The sequence below is a fragment of the Suhomyces tanzawaensis genome, assembly GCF_001661415.1.
Source record: "Suhomyces tanzawaensis NRRL Y-17324 unplaced genomic scaffold CANTAscaffold_2, whole genome shotgun sequence".
In the NCBI taxonomy this organism is placed as follows: Eukaryota; Fungi; Ascomycota; class Pichiomycetes; order Serinales; family Debaryomycetaceae; genus Suhomyces; species Suhomyces tanzawaensis.
The window spans coordinates 663742-682123 of NW_017963637.1; the positions used below are offsets into that span (position 1 = coordinate 663742).

The 18382-nt window shown below is 47.7% G+C and overlaps 10 protein-coding genes across 10 annotated transcripts; 5 read left to right on the plus strand and 5 right to left on the minus strand.

The window, feature by feature from the left end:
* Window positions 1-110: 110 nt before the first annotated feature.
* On the minus strand, window positions 111-1160 carry CANTADRAFT_25152 (uncharacterized protein). The gene has a single exon (XM_020207338.1). It carries the CDS (start codon window positions 1116-1118, stop codon window positions 363-365), a length of 756 nt encoding a protein of 251 aa, XP_020065849.1. The 5' UTR covers window positions 1119-1160; the 3' UTR covers window positions 111-362.
* A 1162-nt stretch (window positions 1161-2322) lies between these two features.
* On the minus strand, window positions 2323-3759 carry SEC61 (translocon subunit; the record flags this gene model as incomplete). The annotated part of the gene is made up of 1 exon (XM_020209455.1): window positions 2323-3759. One exon carries the CDS (start codon window positions 3757-3759, stop codon window positions 2323-2325), a length of 1437 nt encoding a protein of 478 aa, XP_020065850.1.
* Window positions 3760-4197: 438 nt separating this feature from the next.
* CANTADRAFT_47366 (uncharacterized protein) lies at window positions 4198-4476 on the plus strand (the record flags this gene model as incomplete). The annotated part of the gene is made up of 1 exon (XM_020209452.1): window positions 4198-4476. The coding sequence occupies one exon, from the start codon at window positions 4198-4200 to the stop codon at window positions 4474-4476; it is 279 nt and encodes a 92-aa protein (XP_020065851.1).
* Window positions 4477-6431: 1955 nt separating this feature from the next.
* FBP1 (fructose 1,6-bisphosphate 1-phosphatase) lies at window positions 6432-7430 on the plus strand (the record flags this gene model as incomplete). Its single annotated transcript, XM_020211475.1, has 1 exon — window positions 6432-7430. One exon carries the CDS (start codon window positions 6432-6434, stop codon window positions 7428-7430), a length of 999 nt encoding a protein of 332 aa, XP_020065852.1.
* Window positions 7431-8698: 1268 nt separating this feature from the next.
* CANTADRAFT_4741 (uncharacterized protein) lies at window positions 8699-10204 on the plus strand (the record flags this gene model as incomplete). The annotated part of the gene is made up of 1 exon (XM_020209458.1): window positions 8699-10204. One exon carries the CDS (start codon window positions 8699-8701, stop codon window positions 10202-10204), a length of 1506 nt encoding a protein of 501 aa, XP_020065853.1.
* A 606-nt stretch (window positions 10205-10810) lies between these two features.
* Window positions 10811-12430, minus strand: CANTADRAFT_46493 (putative permease; the record flags this gene model as incomplete). The annotated part of the gene is made up of 1 exon (XM_020209341.1): window positions 10811-12430. One exon carries the CDS (start codon window positions 12428-12430, stop codon window positions 10811-10813), a length of 1620 nt encoding a protein of 539 aa, XP_020065854.1.
* Window positions 12431-13311: 881 nt separating this feature from the next.
* CANTADRAFT_48330 (aldehyde dehydrogenase family protein) lies at window positions 13312-14820 on the plus strand (the record flags this gene model as incomplete). Its single annotated transcript, XM_020209568.1, has 1 exon — window positions 13312-14820. The coding sequence occupies one exon, from the start codon at window positions 13312-13314 to the stop codon at window positions 14818-14820; it is 1509 nt and encodes a 502-aa protein (XP_020065855.1).
* Window positions 14821-15148: 328 nt separating this feature from the next.
* Window positions 15149-15997, minus strand: CANTADRAFT_4744 (uncharacterized protein; the record flags this gene model as incomplete). Its single annotated transcript, XM_020209463.1, has 1 exon — window positions 15149-15997. One exon carries the CDS (start codon window positions 15995-15997, stop codon window positions 15149-15151), a length of 849 nt encoding a protein of 282 aa, XP_020065856.1.
* Window positions 15998-16162: 165 nt separating this feature from the next.
* On the plus strand, window positions 16163-16435 carry TIM8 (protein transporter; the record flags this gene model as incomplete). The annotated part of the gene is made up of 1 exon (XM_020209527.1): window positions 16163-16435. The coding sequence occupies one exon, from the start codon at window positions 16163-16165 to the stop codon at window positions 16433-16435; it is 273 nt and encodes a 90-aa protein (XP_020065857.1).
* A 450-nt stretch (window positions 16436-16885) lies between these two features.
* Window positions 16886-18052, minus strand: CANTADRAFT_37525 (uncharacterized protein; the record flags this gene model as incomplete). The annotated part of the gene is made up of 1 exon (XM_020208724.1): window positions 16886-18052. A coding segment is annotated over one exon (1167 nt), but the record flags the coding sequence as incomplete, so codon positions are not given.
* Between the last annotated feature and the right edge of the window lie 330 nt (window positions 18053-18382).

Consider the following 18382-nt stretch of genomic DNA (forward strand, 5'->3'; position numbering starts at 1 on the left):
GAAAAGCAACCACCTTCTTCCATGCTGCTAAGCTGTTCTTTTATCATTGCACTTCTTTGCACATCTTACCTAAGACGAACGGAATAGCTTTAGCACTTTCAGAACCACTACTTTTTGAATTTTATTCCATATTATTTCCGCCCTGGCAATCAGATTGCAAACTACGTTCTTCCTACATTGAAGTTGAGATCTCTTCCAACTTCTAGATATCGATAGAATAATGTGCTCATTACTATATGCATTATGGAGGTCGCTTTACCAAAACTCCGGTGAATTTATAAGGGAATAAAATTCATTTAATAACACTTTTTATTCCAGAAATGAATGCAATTAAAATTGTATCATGCATTATGGATGCTGTCCTAAAACTTCCGCCTCTTTTCGAGCACCTTCTTGTAGTAACCCTTCTTGCCGCTTCTCTTGCTGTCCTGGATCTCAGAGTACTTTCTTTTAAAGTACTTGTTGGTCTCGTCGTCCTTCAACACCTCTTCCACCAAGGTGTTTCCTCTGTCTCTTCTGTTCATTCTACCCGAATAGAACTCGGTGTTGCCTTCGATGATGGTTCCCACCTGGAAGTACTTGGGCACCTCCCACTTGTCCTTTTTGTAGTGTCTCTTTGGGTCCAATGCGCTTCTGTGTTTGATGATCAACAAGTCTCTCTTCAACTCGGGGGTCATCTCAGGCTGCTTCATGTTGTACCACTTGGCTCCAGCATCCGTAGGCTCGTCCTTGTTGACTTTGACCTTGGCCACGATAGGATCGTTGATTCTGACCACGTCCTTCTTCTTGGCTTTCTGGTTTTGCACCTGATCTTGTATGTTCTTCTCCAAGTTCGATTCGATCTTGGGCAACGCTTCGATGGACTTTTTTATCTTGGAAAACTCGCTACTCTCTTCTTCGTCTTCACTCTCGTCCTCCTCTAGCACCTGGCCAAGGTTCTTTTTGGTTTCTTTGCTGAGCTCTCCGAAGAGGGCATCCAACGAAATGTCGTCCTGAGGGTCCATTTCTGGCGATGTTTGGCCTGAGCCTTCGGCCTTTCGCTTGCTCTGCTCGGAAGAGAACGACTCTGTCTCGCTGGTCTCCACTATGGGCTCGGTGGTAAATTTGTGGGGAGTCATGATGTTAGTTATAGCTGGTTGGGATAAGGAGATATGAATTTTTTGAGATGAGCCTGTGTGCAGGTGCGTGGTTTGGCAGAGAAGAGGAGACATTTCGGGTCAGATGGCAGGGAAGCTGGGTGGAAGGACTTATTAGACGGCAGATGTCGTTGGATGTGTGTGTTTGTGGGCTTGAACGGAATTTCTACAATTTTCAGTGGTGTTCTGAGGATTTAAAGGCATGATGGTTACGATTTAGTGGCAGAAACAGATTTGAGACTTTTAGTGGGTGCGAACCTTTTGGGGGATTTGAAAGGTGATGATAGCGACTAGAAAGGGATTAAGCTGATCTTAGAACGAGACGATATTCACAGGTAGATTTCATTACTTATAATTATAATTTTGGTTGTTTTGCCTAGGAGTATCGGATTTTTATGGAGTTTATTCATCTATTGCAGCTTTTTTGTGGAATTATCACTAAATTCTCGGAAATACAGGAAGTGGTATTTCCGATTGCTTCCTGAAAATAGTTCTTGCCATTTTGCCCATTCTTAGCACTATCTTTCAAGGTGGCACAGTTTATTAACAGTTGATACTCATATTATTATCATGTGAATGTTATAAAATAGTAAAGCGATTCACGAAATTGAGATTTACTTATCTAAATTATCCTTACACAATAAATACGAACTTGAAGTTAGTAAAATGCCTAACGTATTTAATAAAATAGGCTTGGTGGAAGATTAGCTTGTTATTCTAATTAAACAAGCATCTCGTCTGTTTGCTGGCATTTTTGGTTACTTTTGCTATGTGTGAGTACGTCTGTTTCCATTGTAATGGCCATATTTTCAAGACACATCTATAGACATTGGATAGTTACAGTTCATTTTCTCACAAAATCGGTAAGTATACTTAAAAAAGATGTGAAGGTGGCGTATGAATATGGCAAATTCTTCATAGTTTGATGAGTGGGCAATTAGCATTTTTGATTGTGTATTCATGCTCTGATGTTGCGGTCAGGATAACAACATTTTATGCACTGACTTACTCCTTGATAACCACTCAAAATACCGCCACGGCAACTATCCACTTTCTAGTATGATTTTTCGGAGCCGGTCTATTATACTATTGTTTTATTATTCATTTTCTAGTAGTTTACTCAGTCAATCCATTCCAAATGCTTACACTGGTCTTACAATATTTTATTAGTCTTACAGATCCTGATCTAAATGCCATCGGAGAAGCCAGCAACAACAGACTTGCCGAAGCCACCTTCCTTGGCTGCCAACTCGAAGTAGCCGTAGATGGTGGTCACAGCTAACAAGATGGAGGTTCCGGAACCTAAAGTTCCCACCAAGTCACAGAAGACAGAGAGAGCACCGATGGTGGCACCACCGAAAGCAGCAGCAGTAGGGATGATTTTCTTCAACTCTCTGTAGGCAGAGGTGTCTCTGTGGCCAGCGATGACCAAGCCTTGTTCCTTGAATTGCTTAGCAACGTCTCTGGGAGAAGAGCCACTGATTTCGATCCAGGTGGTGGAGAAAAGAGCACAAGAACCCAAGACAAACACGATGTAAATCACAGTCTTGATTGGGTCCAACAACGCCTCGGTGAACGACAATGGAGGCTGGATGTAGTAGGACAATCCGCTGACGGCAAACAATTGAGCGTGGCCCGGTCTGGCGTCCCAGCCACCCAAGAGCTTGACGAAGACGTTGTTTGGCCATCTCATGAACAACATTTGCGAGATGATGAAAACGTTGGAAGTCAATGCGCTCTGCAACATGATGGGGATGTTGGAGGTGTAGAACAATCTGATGGGGTACAAGGCATAAGGACCTCTTTGTCTGGTGGACTTGAGAGGCAATTCCACTCTGAAGCCTTGCAAGTAGACCACCAAGAAGAACACGAACACGGTGGCGAACAACTGCAACATGTTGGGCAAGTTTCCTCTGTAGAAGGCCTCGATCAAAGCTCTCTTCTTGTCCTTACGCGAGCCCAACAAGTGGAATAAGGCCACGACAGCACCCTCAAATTCGGTTCCTTTGCCGTAGTTGGCGGTGGTAGGTGCAAACGCCTTCCAGAACACTTGTTCACACACGTTGGTGGCAGTGAACAACGAAATACCGCTTCCCAAACCGTAACCCTTCTGCAACAACTCATCGAGAAGAATCACGACAATGCCAGCGAAAACCAACTGCAAGACCAACAACAAGCACACACCAACGCCCAAGGACGAAGGAGGTCCATACATACCGGTCAACACGTACACGGTGGCCTGGCCAACTGCCAACAAGATGGCAAATAACTTCTGGGCTGTTTGGAACTGGTCTCTGTCTGTCTTGTTCTGCATATCCACGTGGATCAACTTGGTACCCTGCAACAACTGGAACACCATACCTGCAGACACAATAGGAGAGATACCCAACTCCATCAACGTACCTCTGTTAGAGGCCAACATCATTCTGAGCCAGAACAACGGATCACTGCCATCAGAAGATGCAATACCGTACAAAGGGATTTCAGACATCACCAAGAAAATCAACAAGGTGACACCAGTCCACATGACTCTCTGCTGGAACGAGACCTTACGTTCGGGGGCAATGACTTCGGGGACGAAGGGTGCAAATGGCTTGACCAAGTCAAGCACACGGAAACTCATGGTGGGTGGTTGGGGATGTGGTTGGGAAGTGAATGGGGAAGTGAATGGGGAAGTGAATGGGGAAGTGAATGGGGGAACGACGATGTAGCAGACGCTCTGTCTAGTGAAAGTAGTACCGGAGAAGCACGAAGATCAGAATTGCAGCGGTGTCCTGTTGGATAATGTGTAGAGTTAGCTATTGACGTGTTCGAAAACTTTTCAGAAACTGCGGGTTAGGCAGGTGCAGGTCGGGCCAGGTGCAGGTTGGGGGGACCAGGGAAGGCAGGTTGGGGGTCGCGTCTGGGGCGACTGCAGGTTGGCCCGTGTCCACTCTTATCTCGGGGTGTCAGACACCGGACACCAGCAGACACAACCGTCACCGTTAGACACCGCAGACGTCAGACAAAACTGTCAGACACCGTTATCCCGTTAGAAACCATCACACACCACCAGACCACCATGTCGACTCCTTGGGCCAGTAAGCTCGCCTCTAGCGCCAAGACGCTGCCTCCACCCGCGCCTGAGAATAAGTACAACGTTGGCGAAGTCCTGGCCTACCTTTCCGACACCTTCAATGCACACGTCCAGGAAGCCAAGCAGGACAAAGCAGGCGAGACAATCAAGACTTATCGGTCGTTGGAGGCGTCGTCGCAGTGGAAGACCACCAAGCCTGCACGCAAGGAGGCAGCCATGGACTTGATGGCAGAGTTGAACAAGTCGTTGGCGAAGGTACAGTAGGAGAGGTGTAGCAGTGCCAATATCACTGTGTGAGTTGGGGGATGTATGGACGAGATTGGGCAATGGAGGTAATGAAAGAGTCAAAACTGCTGAAGAGGTTCAACAGTCCAGTGCTTGGAGTTGACTATGGTCATTGATTTTTGAGCGATGAGCAGGAAAATTGGAGTTCTAGTCTAGAGCTAGACGTCGCTGGACCTCCTTGTCTAGGATTTAATACTGTTTGGCCTTGAATAAACCTCTGTGTTTGTTGACTGGAACTGGAGAGATAGTATGGATCTTTCGTGGCTTGCGAGTCTTGAATTGCTTCGGGTATGTCAGTTTTTTCTGGCTGGTTGACTTTAATACAGTCTGGATCTTTCACGAATGGCCACAGCTGGACCCTTGCGAGATTCTGGGATGGTAGCTATGTCATGGCAATTTTGGACGCTTTATTATGCCACCTATTGCCAATTTTGATCCAATTGACCGATAGAATCCACGAATTCTGCTCCTTGTATCCATAGTGGCAATGTAACTACGCGTGGTGAAGTTGGAATGTCTTTACGAGAATGTTCAATGGAACTGTTGCGAGAATTTGCACCGGAACTGCCATCATAACTCCACGCAACCAACCAACATCCTTACTACCACCTCTCGGACCACTCCCTCCATGCCTCGCTTGCTATTGGCTCCTGGATGCCGCTTAGCGAATCGGATGTCTGTGTGGCTACTTTAGGCGTATCTAGTGGAAAGGTACGGAGATATACAATAGGTAACTGGCCATCGCACAAGAAGTACAAGATGAAGGAACGAGTTATTGTAGAAAAATATAGTAGAAGAAAAATCAATTGGTGGCTAAAAGCAATTATTGGAGGTGGAAAAATAGTAGCAGCAGATACCAAATAGGTAGCTGATAATCACTTATCAGAAGTAACTGAACCTCACTACCTGGATATCAAATAATCGTGGAAATTTATCAGCAGTTGTGAATTATGTGGTGGAGAATTTAGTAGTTGATTCAATTATTATTAGTTGATCCTCCTCAATTATTATCATCATCCATTATTAGTAGATACTATCTTGTCCTCTAGAGATTAATCCCTAGACACCTCCAATATTTTGTGATGCAATTACAAGCCAATCCCAATTATAAACAGCTGTACACCACAGATCGTATGCACCACTTTTCTACAGCTGCTTATCTCCGGCCCAGTCTTGGGGGAACTATTGTGAAGCCGTCCTGTGCGAGAAACCGGAAACGTCGCGCCAGTCGCGGTGTGTTTCTCGCTAGCCGAGGAAGCCATCCGCAGGGAAAATCCATCAAGCACCACAGGTGGCGATGCCACTGGCCTATTGCTGATGGGTTCAGCCCCATGCGGGCTCATGGGACAGCAAGCGAAGTAACAGCAGCACCGGACGTGAATCTTCCACTCTAGCCTCAACGCTCCACTACAGCAATCGCAACCGCGCACTGCCGGGAGGTAGCGGGAAACCAAAGCTGGGGCGCGCTAGCCGACAGCGAGGGCCGACTGGCGGAAACAGTGACAGCAACTGGCATGCCAGTGCAACCCAGCCGTGACAATCCCGCCAGTGCTACTGGTAGTCTGCTAGGGGCAGTGCACTAGTGATAGCACCGGCAGTGCCACTCCCACTGGTATCCACTCCCACTCCCACTGGTATCCACTCCCACTCCCACTGGTAGTCTGCTCCAAGTGTACCGGCCATGCCACCTCACCCCACTCCCTCCACCACCCCTTCGCCCAGCCGGACTCGTACCACCGCGCCAGGGGCCCGCCGTTATCTCATGCTCGCTACGGAGCAATGTCCCGGCGCTCCCTCCTGAACTCCCCGGGTCATTTTTTCCTGCCTGGTGCGCAAAGTATGGGGTACGCATCCTCCCTATAAATATCCACTATCTCCCCCAGTTAGCCGCCAACAATCACACATTCATCATGGCCAACTCCGTTTCCGAAGCCATGAACGTCGAGACCGACATCGTCACCCTCACACGCTTCATTCTTGAAGAACAGCAGAAGTTTGCCCCCACAGCCACCGGCGAATTGTCGCTCTTGTTGAACTCGTTGCAGTTTGCGTTCAAATTCATTGCCCACAACATTCGCCGTGCCGAATTGGTCAACTTGATTGGGATCTCCGGAAGCGCCAACTCCACTGGTGATGTGCAGAAGAAGTTGGATGTGATTGGAGACGAGATCTTCATCAACGCCATGAAGTCCTCCAACAACGTCAAGGTGTTGGTTTCCGAGGAACAGGAAGACTTGATCGTGTTTGAAGGCGGAGGTCGTTACGCTGTGTGTACTGACCCCATCGACGGATCCTCCAACATCGACGCCGGTGTGTCCGTGGGGACCATTTTCGGCATCTACCGCTTGAAAGAAGACTCCAAGGGTTCCATCAACGACGTGTTGAGAAAGGGTACCGAAATGGTGGCTGCTGGCTACACCATGTACGGCGCATCGGCACACTTGATGTTGACCACCGGATACGGAGTCAACGGGTTCACCTTGGACACCCAGTTGGGTGAGTTCATCTTGACCCAGCCCAACTTGACCATTCCCGACAGAAGAGCCATCTACTCGGTCAACGAGGGTAACTCGTACTACTGGCCGGAATACGTCAAGAGGTACGTGGAGGACTTGAAGAAGCCACAAGACGACTTGAACGGCAAGCCTTACAGCGCCAGATACATCGGATCCATGGTGGCAGACATCCACAGAACGTTGTTGTACGGAGGCATTTTCTCGTACCCTGCCGACACAAAGAGCAAGAACGGTAAGTTGAGAATCTTGTACGAGTGTTTCCCCATGGCCATGTTGATGGAACAGGCGGGAGGAAAGGCCGTCAACGACAAGGGCGAGCGGATCTTGGACATATTGCCCAAGGGCATCCACGACAAGTCGGGGATCTGGCTTGGTTCCAAGGGCGAGATCGAGAAGTTTGCTAGCTACATTGAGTAGGCGAAGACCAGGAATGAAATTATAGCAGTAGTAGTGGATTCAGGGGATGAAAAGTATATCGAATAGATACCACCGGCCAGCCGGAGCACGATTACATGTAGGCGCGGGGGGCCGGCGGGGCCGCCGGGGCCAGGGTCCGCAGTCACGTGGCATCTTCCGATGGTCCGGTGCGGGTTCGGTGCATTTCGGTGCAGGAAACAATAGAAAATAGTTGTGAAAATAAAATCAGTAGATGTGCAAAAGTTGTAGATTAGTTGAATTGGAGTTGATGTGCATCGAAGCAATAGTTCGAGTAGTTCGAATTGCTTGAGTGGTTGAGTATTGTAGCATGCATAGTATTAACGGAATCGGATGGAATTTCGAGTGGTTGCGAAACTCAAGAATTATCCTATCAGTTCGTATTATTCTGAACATCTGTCTTGATATGTTTTTACAGTCCTTCAAGAAGTTGGGTGCTTTCCCTCTTTTCCTTACGGTAACTCAGGGACTCCATATATTACAAGTACAATATGGTTGCACAGTGGCTTCAAGTGCGAATCGTATAACTGTGTGTGGAGTCTCCTCACAAACAGTTTCTGTTGCGTCAATCAGTATAGAATTTTTAGTAGTGCTTTTTCTCGGAATTAGGGACAGTTCACAGCAGACATTCACTCGTTACTAACACAGCACCAAGTACATTCTTCTATAATGAATTGCAAAATGATACTGAGTAGTTCTTTGACTCACATTCTGGACGGTGCAGGCATTGCTACGTCTATTAACATATAGTAATTTTCAAATCCAAAATGATGCAATAACATCCATGTCAGAGGACCCAGATTTAGACTTTAAATAACACTAAAAACTAAAATTAAAAATACTGGTATCCGACTCACAGATGCACGGTATCCTGGCTCTGATTATTATACCGAAAAAGTTATCACTGGACAATTTTAGTAGACAATACTGCCATTAAATTGCAAGCCTTTTGACGTATTATAACAATTTAAACTGACAAGACTGACATTCTCCACCATTCCAGGGCCGTGAAATCTATTAAAAGAATGAGACCGACTACTCTGCCCTCATCTAGAGATGATCTCATAGTATAGCCTCTCGCCTGCCCAGTGAATATCCCCCCACACGACCCCCGGTTCCGCTCGTTATCGTCCAGCGAGCCCTGGCCCGTGACTGATTCCAACCTCTCCATCTTTATCACCACCTTCTTCTCCACACCACCCCTCCAAACCCGCCTCTGCCGTCTCCAGGCCACTCCATCCACGCCTGCCATGTCGTCAAAGCCTCCTGCTAGCTCAGCAGGCCCTCCACGCCCAAACTTCCTCCACAGGGTCTCGCACCACATTAGACGCTACTCCAGCCTCCACCTTTCGCTAGCCAACCTCAAGCGGATCGCCTTTGCCATCTCGCTTCTCTCGTGCCTCTCAGCGGGCTCCATCATGCTCTTTTCGCTCTTTTCCACCGCGTTGCACGAGATCGTGGGCCTCACCTACTTCCAGATCAACTTCATAGCCGCCATGTCGTCCATTGGAATGTACTTGTGCTTGCCTGGATTGGGGTACTTGGGAGACTGCTACGGACCTGCCGTGCTCCTGTTGTTGCTGATCTGGTTTTTCTGTCCCAGCTACTTCTTCAACAGCGTGCTTGTTGCACGCCTCCAGCAGCTTCCTGGCTCGTCCTACGACCAGGTGCCGTCCAGCTACGTCTATGGCTTTGCCACAGCGTTCTTCTTCATTGGATTGGCCACGTCGTCGCTCTACTTCGCCAGCGTCATCACCTGTGCCAAAATCTACCCTGACCACAAAGGCTTGGCCATTTCGTTGCCCATCACCTGCTACGGATTGTCGTCATTATTTGGGTCCCAGCTCATGAAAATGGCCTACTTCAAGCACGACGGCTCCAGCTACTTGGACCTCCACAAGGCGTTCAACTTCTTTGGCGTTCTCTACATCATCATGGGCATCCTCAACTTCGTATCGAACTCCATCGTCATCGTGGAGCAGGACGTATTATTTGCGGCACCCAGCCTGCCTGACGAGACCACGCCCTTAGTCAGCCTGGCGGCAGACGATGAGGACGACTCCAACTCGTTGCTTCCCCAAAGATCGCTCGTGGAGCCTCAGCACCACCACCAGCGCTACATCCAGTTCTTGCACGACAAATCGGCCTGGATCTTGTTGGTAGCCACTGCATTGAACCTCGGACCCTTGGAGAGTTACCAGGTCAACTTGGGGTCCATTTTGAAGAACTCCACCTACCATACCGATCTCTCCAACCAGGTCAGCATCATCGCCACCTCGTCCACCATCAGTCGCTTGGTTTTGGGTGGTCTTTCCGACTACATCTCCTCCGACAAGAGGGCCTACCCCATCTGCCGTGTGTGGCTCATCGTGCTAGTGCTTGTGGTCGGAGCAGTGGGCCAAGTTGCCAACATGTACATTAGCGAGGACAACGAGCAGTGGTACTACATTATATCCATCTTGAATGGATTCTCGTACGGAGGCCTTTTCACTGTTCTTCCTACCATCGTTGCTTCCATTTGGGGCATCGACATGATGGGCTCCACCTGGGGCTCTTTCATGGTCGCTCCAGCCATTGGTTCCGTGGGATACTCGTTGTTTTACGGCAAACAAATCGACTCCAATTGCGTGAATGGGGGTGCAAGCTGTTTGAGCGAATACTTCAATGTCACGGGAGTCAGTATGGCGTGCAGCTTGGTGCTAGTGGTTGCCGTATGGAAGCTCATCTGGGCTAAAAGAGGGTTTGCATTGTTCTAGAAATAGACGTTATCTTGTACTTAAATCATAGCTGGAGGTTCGCAGCGAATCTTCACAGAGCATACACATTAAAGACACCCGAGAACATTCTCCATGGTTAGACCTTCATATAAATCTAATAAATCAACGGTGTTCATTGGACACAATCCAGCTCTTCATAATTATTAATTCAGAAGCAGGTTCAAATAAATTCAGCAGTGTTAATAGAACATTGTTTTATAGAACATAATCCAAGCTTCTGAGATTTTTCATCATAGACAGTTTACTAACCCTGAAGTAAGTCTTGATCTGGGAACATACATCCAATCCTTCTGAGTGAACTTTTTCATGGCTTATATTCAAATCTAATAATTAAAACTTGAAGTGGATTCAACAATTGTTGAACATAATCAAGCTTCTTGATTCTAGATCTTCATAAAGAATATATTCACGTCTAAAAACTTCTAAAATCGAGCAAATAGAGCATCAACTAGGCGATCCGTATCTCGTAGCAAGAATTAAACAGATAATTTCACATCTCAGAATTAATGGATTGGAAACTAAGAACTTGACATTAAATTATCAGGTGCTTCAGGTGCAGTCCATCATGGTTAACAATATGTCCGCTTAGTAGGCGAATTTGAAATCCAACCTCTTGTTGCCCTCATCAGTGGTCGTAAGAGAATAAGCCCGCTGTTCCTCTTCCGATAATTTGTTCCATGCTTTTTCCTTCTGCTTGTTTCTGAAGATATAGTAGAAACGTGCAAGCAAACAAGTTCCGATCGCCCCGAACGCAATGCCAATTAATTGCGTATTACCACGGTGGTACAACGGAGCATCGTCTTGTCTGTAGATATTGGAACCAATGATACCAGCGGCTTGAGAGAAGATATTGACCACAGCAGCGGAAACAGCACGAGTTCTCACCGAATTGGAGTTGGCTGAACACCAACTGATGGAAATTGCCCATGTTGGAGGATGGGACAATAGCACTGTCAACGCGGCATACGTGCCCCATTTCTCGACCTGGGCTCCAGGCCAGTATCTTAGCGGTATCAAGCATGCCACGATCCAGAGCGGGACGCTCGCCATGACCAAGGCATTGGACTTGAAGAAAACCGAGATGTAACTCATGGCCAACATGGTGAAGATGGCAATGATGTTGTTGGGAATAGTCAAGGCGTTGGTTTCGAAGGTGGTGAACCCCATGGTTCTCAAGAGAATTTGCATGTACTTACCCACTGGATTAGCTGAGAGATCACTTAAAATTCTGATAATGTAGATGGGTAACAAGTCATAGTCCAATAACGTTTTGAGCAACTCCTTGGGACCCACAGGCTCTCTGTTGTGCATGTCTCCCTTGGTAGGGTCGTCTCTCAAAATCCTGTTGACCACAATCTTTTCTTCTCTGTCAGTGTACCAGCCCTTCTTTCTGAACCAGGTCCTGGTCTGCACAGCCGAGGCAGGCATCTTGAAGAACGCAGCCACACCAATCAACAATGTGAACGCTCCTTCAATGATGAACAACCACTTCCAGCCCTCAGTGACAGCTGGGGTCCGGATCCGCAACAATGCAAATGCCAAAAGACTGGACAACACCGTCGACAAGGGATTGGCAATGTAGAAGTATGCCAATCTGACTGGCATTTCCGAGGTGGTGTAGAAGTAACTCATCCACAAGCAAACGTCACAAATAAATCCGCCCTGCAAAGCACCCAAAAATGCTCTGGTAGCGTAGAAGCCATGGACATCCTTGAGCGCTCCCTGAGACATGGTGACCACGCTCCAGAGCACCATTTGCATGGGGATCCACACGTCAGCACCGATCTTCTTGGAGATCAACTGCGAAGGGAGCTCGGCGAATAAGAAACACACCAAGTTGATGGTGTTTCCAATGTTCAATTGGTTGGTGGTGAGGTGCAAGTCCTTCAAGAAATTGTCAGCCAATGCCTGCTGCAAGTTGCCTCTGTCGAAGTCCAAGGCAATGAACATGATGAGGGCCCAGAACGTGACGTACCAGTCGTTCTTGCGGACAACCTTGCGTTCCTCCTGCTTGGTGTAGGTGAAGTCCGGGTCGAACCAGTCACGGCACTCGTACTGAGTCTTGTCGTACAATTGACGATAGTATTCAGCGACCTCTGGGTCCTTGAAGATGTGGTTCTCGCTGAGGTCATTGCTGGACTCCAAGTCAATGTGACTGTCGGAGACGACGATGTGCAGCTTCTTGTCGTTTTCGATAGAAGACATGGTGGGTGTGGCTTGTACGAACGTTCCGTATGTGCTTTCTGGATGCTTGGCCTTGATGGCAGTTTCGTCTGTTAAATATGCCATGTCTTGAATTTGCAGCCGCCTGGACTAATGTGTGTGTGCGCCTCTGGTGGGTGTCTTGGCACCCCGGAAACACCTGGCCTATATAGCTGCATGGCACGTTATATCATCTCACTCTAGCAGGGTAGCACCCAAATTGAACCAGGTCTAGCCTAATGTGGCTCGAGAATTAGACCATATTGATTGCGAATTTGTCCTAGAGTGCGACACACTGCGACATGGATTGATTGGAAATATTAATTGGTGGGACCAGAACCGCCCCCACCCTGGCTTGGGCTCGCTGCTGGCTCCCGATAAGGGTCCTGGTAGCAATGCCAAGCGATTTGGGGGTGGTTCTGGTTCCAAAACCCACTATGGAGTTGGGCCACAGTCGCAAATTTTGGAAAGCTCGTAATCGTGGCATCTCAACAGCGACCCCTGACTACCGTGCCGGACGAGGACACTCCAGATCCATCCCCTGCTGGATCAATAGTACCTCTCTTGTTTGAAACCGTCGTGCATTTATTGGCACATGATCAGCTCCGATGTGCAGGCCTTTTTGACGTATTTTCCGCTCCGACACATGGTTGCGTTTTCCTACACATGGACCCTGAGGTTCCGGGTTGCGTCCAGAGACTGTAGATAACAGCAGGGATAAACCAGCGGCAGCAACCAAGGTGCAAAAATGCCAGCAATCGTGAAATTATAAATAATAGAAGCTGCGTACCATTTTTGACAGAAAGCCAACAAAATACGTCATGTTAGCATCCGCCAGAAACATTCTCAGAACCTCCAGGGGCCTAGCCCACCGTGGAGTCCGCATGTACTCGGACCTTCCGTTGTCCACCCAGGTCAAGCTTCCCAATGGCGTGAGCTATGAGCAGCCCACTGGGTTGTACATCAATAACCAGTTTGTACCCTCGCTCGAAAAGAACACCTTCGAGGTTATTTCGCCTTCCACCGAGGAGGTGATCACCTCGGTGTACGAGTCTCGCAAGGACGACGTGGACCTTGCGGTGGAAGCAGCCACCAAGGCGTTCGACGACTCGCCCTGGACCAAGGCTGACCCCTCGCAAAGAGCCAAGGCCTTGTTCAAGATCGCAGACCTCATCGAGGAACATGGGGAAATCATCAGTTCGATCGAGACCATCGACAACGGAAAGTCCATCAGCAATGCCAGAGGCGACGTCGACTTGGCTGTCAGGTGTATCAGGGCCCACGCTGGAGCTGCTGACAAGCTTTTCGGCCTGGTGGTGGAAACGGGTGACTCCCATTTCAACTACACCAGAAGAGAGCCTTTGGGGGTGGTGGGACAAATTATTCCCTGGAACTTCCCTCTCTTGATGTTTGTGTGGAAAATCGGACCTGCCTTGGCCACGGGAAACACAGTGGTGTTGAAGTCCTCGGAGACCACGCCTCTCTCAGCCTTGTACGTGAGCAAGTTGATCCAGGACCACAATGTGCTTCCTCCAGGTGTCCTCAACGTTCTTAGTGGTTTTGGTAAGTATACTGGAAATGCGTTAACAGAACACCCTGACGTCAAGAAGATTGCCTTCACCGGCTCAACTGCCACAGGGAAGATAATCTACAAAAAGTGTGCCGAGAGCAACGTCAAGAAAGTGACCTTGGAGTTGGGTGGTAAATCGCCTCACATCATCTTTGACGACGCCAACTTGGACCAGGCATTGGAATCAGTGATCGCTGGTATTTTCTTCAACTCGGGCGAGGTCTGTTGTGCCGGCTCCCGTCTCTACCTCCAGGAAGGAATCTACGATCAGTTCCTTGACAAGTTTGTGGAGGCTGCGAAAAACACTATCAAGGTCGGGGACCCATTTCTTGAAGACACCATTCAGGGTGCCCAGAACAGTAACCAACAATTGGAAAAGATCTTGCAGTACGTCAAGATTGGTACCGATGAGGGTGCCACTCTCTTGAGTGGTGGTGTCAGATTGCCCCAGAAGGGTTTCTTTGTGGAGCCAACCATTTTCGGAGACGTCACCGAAGAAATGAGGATTGTCAAGGAGGAAATTTTTGGTCCTGTGATTACAGTGTCCAAATTTAAGACCGTTGATGAAGTCATCAAGAAGGCCAACGACAGTGAGTACGGCTTGGCTGCAGGTATCCAGTCCACCAACATCGATCGTATCATGGATGTGTCCAGAAGACTCAAGTCCGGTACCGTGTGGGTCAACACCTATAACGATTTCCACCCAATGGTTCCATTCGGTGGTTACAACCAGTCCGGTATTGGTAAGGAGATGGGTGAAGAGGCCTTGGCAGCTTACTCGCAAATCAAGGCTGTTAGACTCAAGCTTGGAACCGCAATTTAGGAGTGTATATGAACCACAATTGCAGGATTTTATATGACTAAGAATAGAATGCCATTTCTAAATTAAATTGCGTATCTTGGAATTGTTTGTGTAGCAACGCTGGTATTGTTCCAGAATTGATTTCCGTGCCGTTAGCATATTGAATTGCGTATTTCAAGAATGGAGCCGCAGCTTGAATAGATTTCAAGTAGTAATTGTGCTTACTACCTTGATCCCTAATTGCAACATTAATCAATTGCATACGATCGTAGTAACGAATTGCGTCTTGAACAGTATTTGATTGCTTAATACCTTAATCCCTAATTGCGCCTTAAGGAGTAACTGCTTACTATACCTGGATCCCAAAATTGCGTATTCTCAAGTAGTAGATGCTGGGGGTGGAGTCTTCTCGTGAAATTACAATGCTTTTGAATACCAAGATCTTGACGAGCTGTGCTGTAATGCTAGTGGGCACTATCTCGACCCACGAGTCTTGGGGTGCAGTCAATAAGTCGTCAATCATGAGCATGATCAGTCTGATTGTTGATTTCAAGGCTGGCGAGTCCATCACCACTTTTTCTTCCCAGTTTTGAACTGCTAGATATTTCGTTAGCACTCTTTTCAAGTGCAACGAGAGCAACGACGACATTTGGTCAGCATCCTTGAGCCTGGACTTGAGCTGCGTACGTGCTCTATTCACCAACGACACTTCCTGCTCCAACTCGGCGAGCTTGCTGTCCATTTCCTTGAGCTTGCTCAGACCTTTCTCGTTTGTCCGGCTGGTGTGATGTACAATGTCCCGATAATCGTCCATCAAGAGGGTCAACTCCTCGGGATCAACCTTGGATTCGCTTAATGTGGCGATGGCCTCACTGTAGTCTTCCACCGAGTTCCGGAGTGCTGTAGATGCTGTGGCAGACCCAATAACCTCATCCTTGTCGGGCACAAATGGCACTCGGGCATAACTATCATAGAGAGCCACCACGCGTCTCTTCTCAGAAGCGGAGTCCTGGCGGTCTGCCTGTTTCAACGAGCTGATGGCGATGTCTGCCTGTTTTATGTATTGTTTGGTATGCTCAACTTCTTTCCTTAGTCGCTCGAGGTACACTGCGTCGCCAGAGCGGCTCAGCAGGCGATCGGTACGCTGTGAACTTGCATCGGCGCCAATCCAGCCTTTGACGGTGTCGATCCTGGCCATTGGGCTCGTTTTATCGATGGATATGAGTGGTGATACAACAACATGGGTGTCAAAATGTCGCGGAAGTCTGGGGCTCGGTGTCGCGATGTCTCGCTGGATCCACTGCGAATATGGAATCTGAAAAATTTGAACCACGGCACTGTTGCACCACCCTCCCTACACAGAATGTCTACAGTCTCGCAAGCAGCGTTGCAAAGCCTCGATGAGTCTTCCAGAAAAGATATCCTCCAATTTATAGAGTCGGAAAACTCCAAGTCTAAGGTGCAAATGTCCATCCACAACTTCACCGACATGTGCTTCAAAAAGTGCAACACCAACAAGCCCATCACCACTGGCACCTTGGACTCCAGCGAGGAACTGTGCTTGACCAATTGTTTGAACAGATTCTTGGACACCAACATCAAGGTGGTCCAGGCATTGCAAGGGGCCCAAAAGTAACCAGATTGTGCGTCTGGAACACCCGCAATCAAGTGAGATGCCACCACGGAAACCCTAATAGAAAACCCCGGTGTTTAAGTCCTATAGCCAGGCATCTGCCACGGCTAGAAGTGTCTAGCTGTGTACCTGTAAATATATTACTCGATGGCTTCTGTCGATACAAACTGTGTAGAGTTAGTAACCTATGTCACTATGGACTGGGGAACAGCATCTATTTCTTTTCTTTCGACTAACTTTATACCTTTACTGGGGAAACGGGCTTCAGTTGGGAACTGTTAGACTGTTCATTTAACGTACTTGATGCTCCTTCTAGTACTGATCGGTGTGTGATTAGATTCCGTACGATGTTATGTCGCTGATCACATCCTGTAGCTCGTCCCATTCGCTTCCCAAGGCCTGGAGCTTTTCCAAATTGGCAAGCACCAATTTTTCCTGTGGGATTTCCATTTTCCGCAATCTTTTGACCAAAACTGCCCAAGAACCAATAAAGTCGTATTTATAGGCCAACAACAACGCCTTGCCTTGTTCTTCAGTCTTCGCTATTTGGTCCAAAATAGCTTCCTGGCATTGGAGGCATTTTCTTACTGCCAGGAGGCCATGTTCGTGGTCTAGTATGAATGGATTGGTGATAGTTTGATTCAAGGTGAAATTAATTCTAGACACCGAAAGCATCACTTTGAACGTCAAACGATTGTTGATTAAGTGTTGCAACTCCGTCAACAAGATGATAATCACTGGGAGAAAGGACTCCTTTTCCGACCTGCTCAAAAGATTGGAAATTGAGGGAAGGATATATATCGAAACTAGTTCTGTGTAGTCTAGAATCACGGGGGATGATACCCCTTTGATGGCAAGTAGACAGTCCAAGCATGAGTATGCCTCTCTCAACACGAGCATGGAGGTGTTCGGTGGAGTAATTGGTGGAGTGTGCGTTAATGCTTTTTTGTTGGACTCGATAAACACCTCCAATAGCCCAGATTTAACCAAAATATGCTTAGAGTCTGCGACTTTGTCTAAGAAATAACTCTCTAGCTTCATGCTCTGATATTTTATCAACGGTTCGTGGTCATCTCCCAAGTTTAAGACAAATGAAGTGACGATATTCCAGTATCTCTCAAGCAACTGCTCGTCAAAAACACAGACCATGAACCATACCATTGATAAGCACTTGACTTTAGTAGAGTTCTTCCAGTTGCGACGAATATCTTCCTCCAAAATCTCTTTCTTTGCGCCTCCGTACCCCAACCGGGGCTTGAGGCCCCCATGGAGACGATTCACAGTGGAAGACTTGGAGATGGAGGTGTTTCCAGACTTTATGGCAGGAAATTTGAGTAGATTGGGAGTGATTCGGACAACGTAGTCTTCGAAATGCGTCAAAATGCCTTGCAATGTGCTTTTATCTTGTACCACTCTCACCATCAACTGCGAGTTTATTGGGGACGACCACGGCACGTTTGGATTTATATGGTACGAGCAGAGCTCTATCATGTCAAGAAACGTTTCTTGATCTGGAATTTCTCTATTTAGCATCGCCCAAAATGCTCTTAGGATGTAGTAGTTGGATCTGGCTGGTTCTGGAGAGGTTCCATTCCAGTCGTTGCTTGTTGGAACCTGCAAAACTTGGCTGAAAAAGCCACCGAGTGCCTTCAATTCAATAGCAGATATATCATGATGCCTTATGAACACCTCTAGTACTAGATAGCCCCGATTTCTGTCATGCTGGAGCAACTTTTCATTCTGGACTCCTTGTAGAATTGTGGTTAAATCAAGCTCATTTTTGGAGATGAGCTGCAAGATGGCATTGTGGGACGAAGTAGGAAGCTCTGCACTGCCGAGGATGTGGACATCAGGCACATCAACACCATCTGAAAGGATCCAAAGAGCTGTCATTGCAGAATCGGCTTGGAGGTGGCAGCCTGCGATGTAGATCAGCTCACGTGCACAAAG

What these genes read in the sequence shown, in the direction of transcription:
- CANTADRAFT_25152 (XM_020207338.1), bottom strand. Translation starts at nt 1,118, where the DNA reads ATGACTCCCCACAAATTTACCACCGAGCCCATAGTGGAGACCAGCGAG.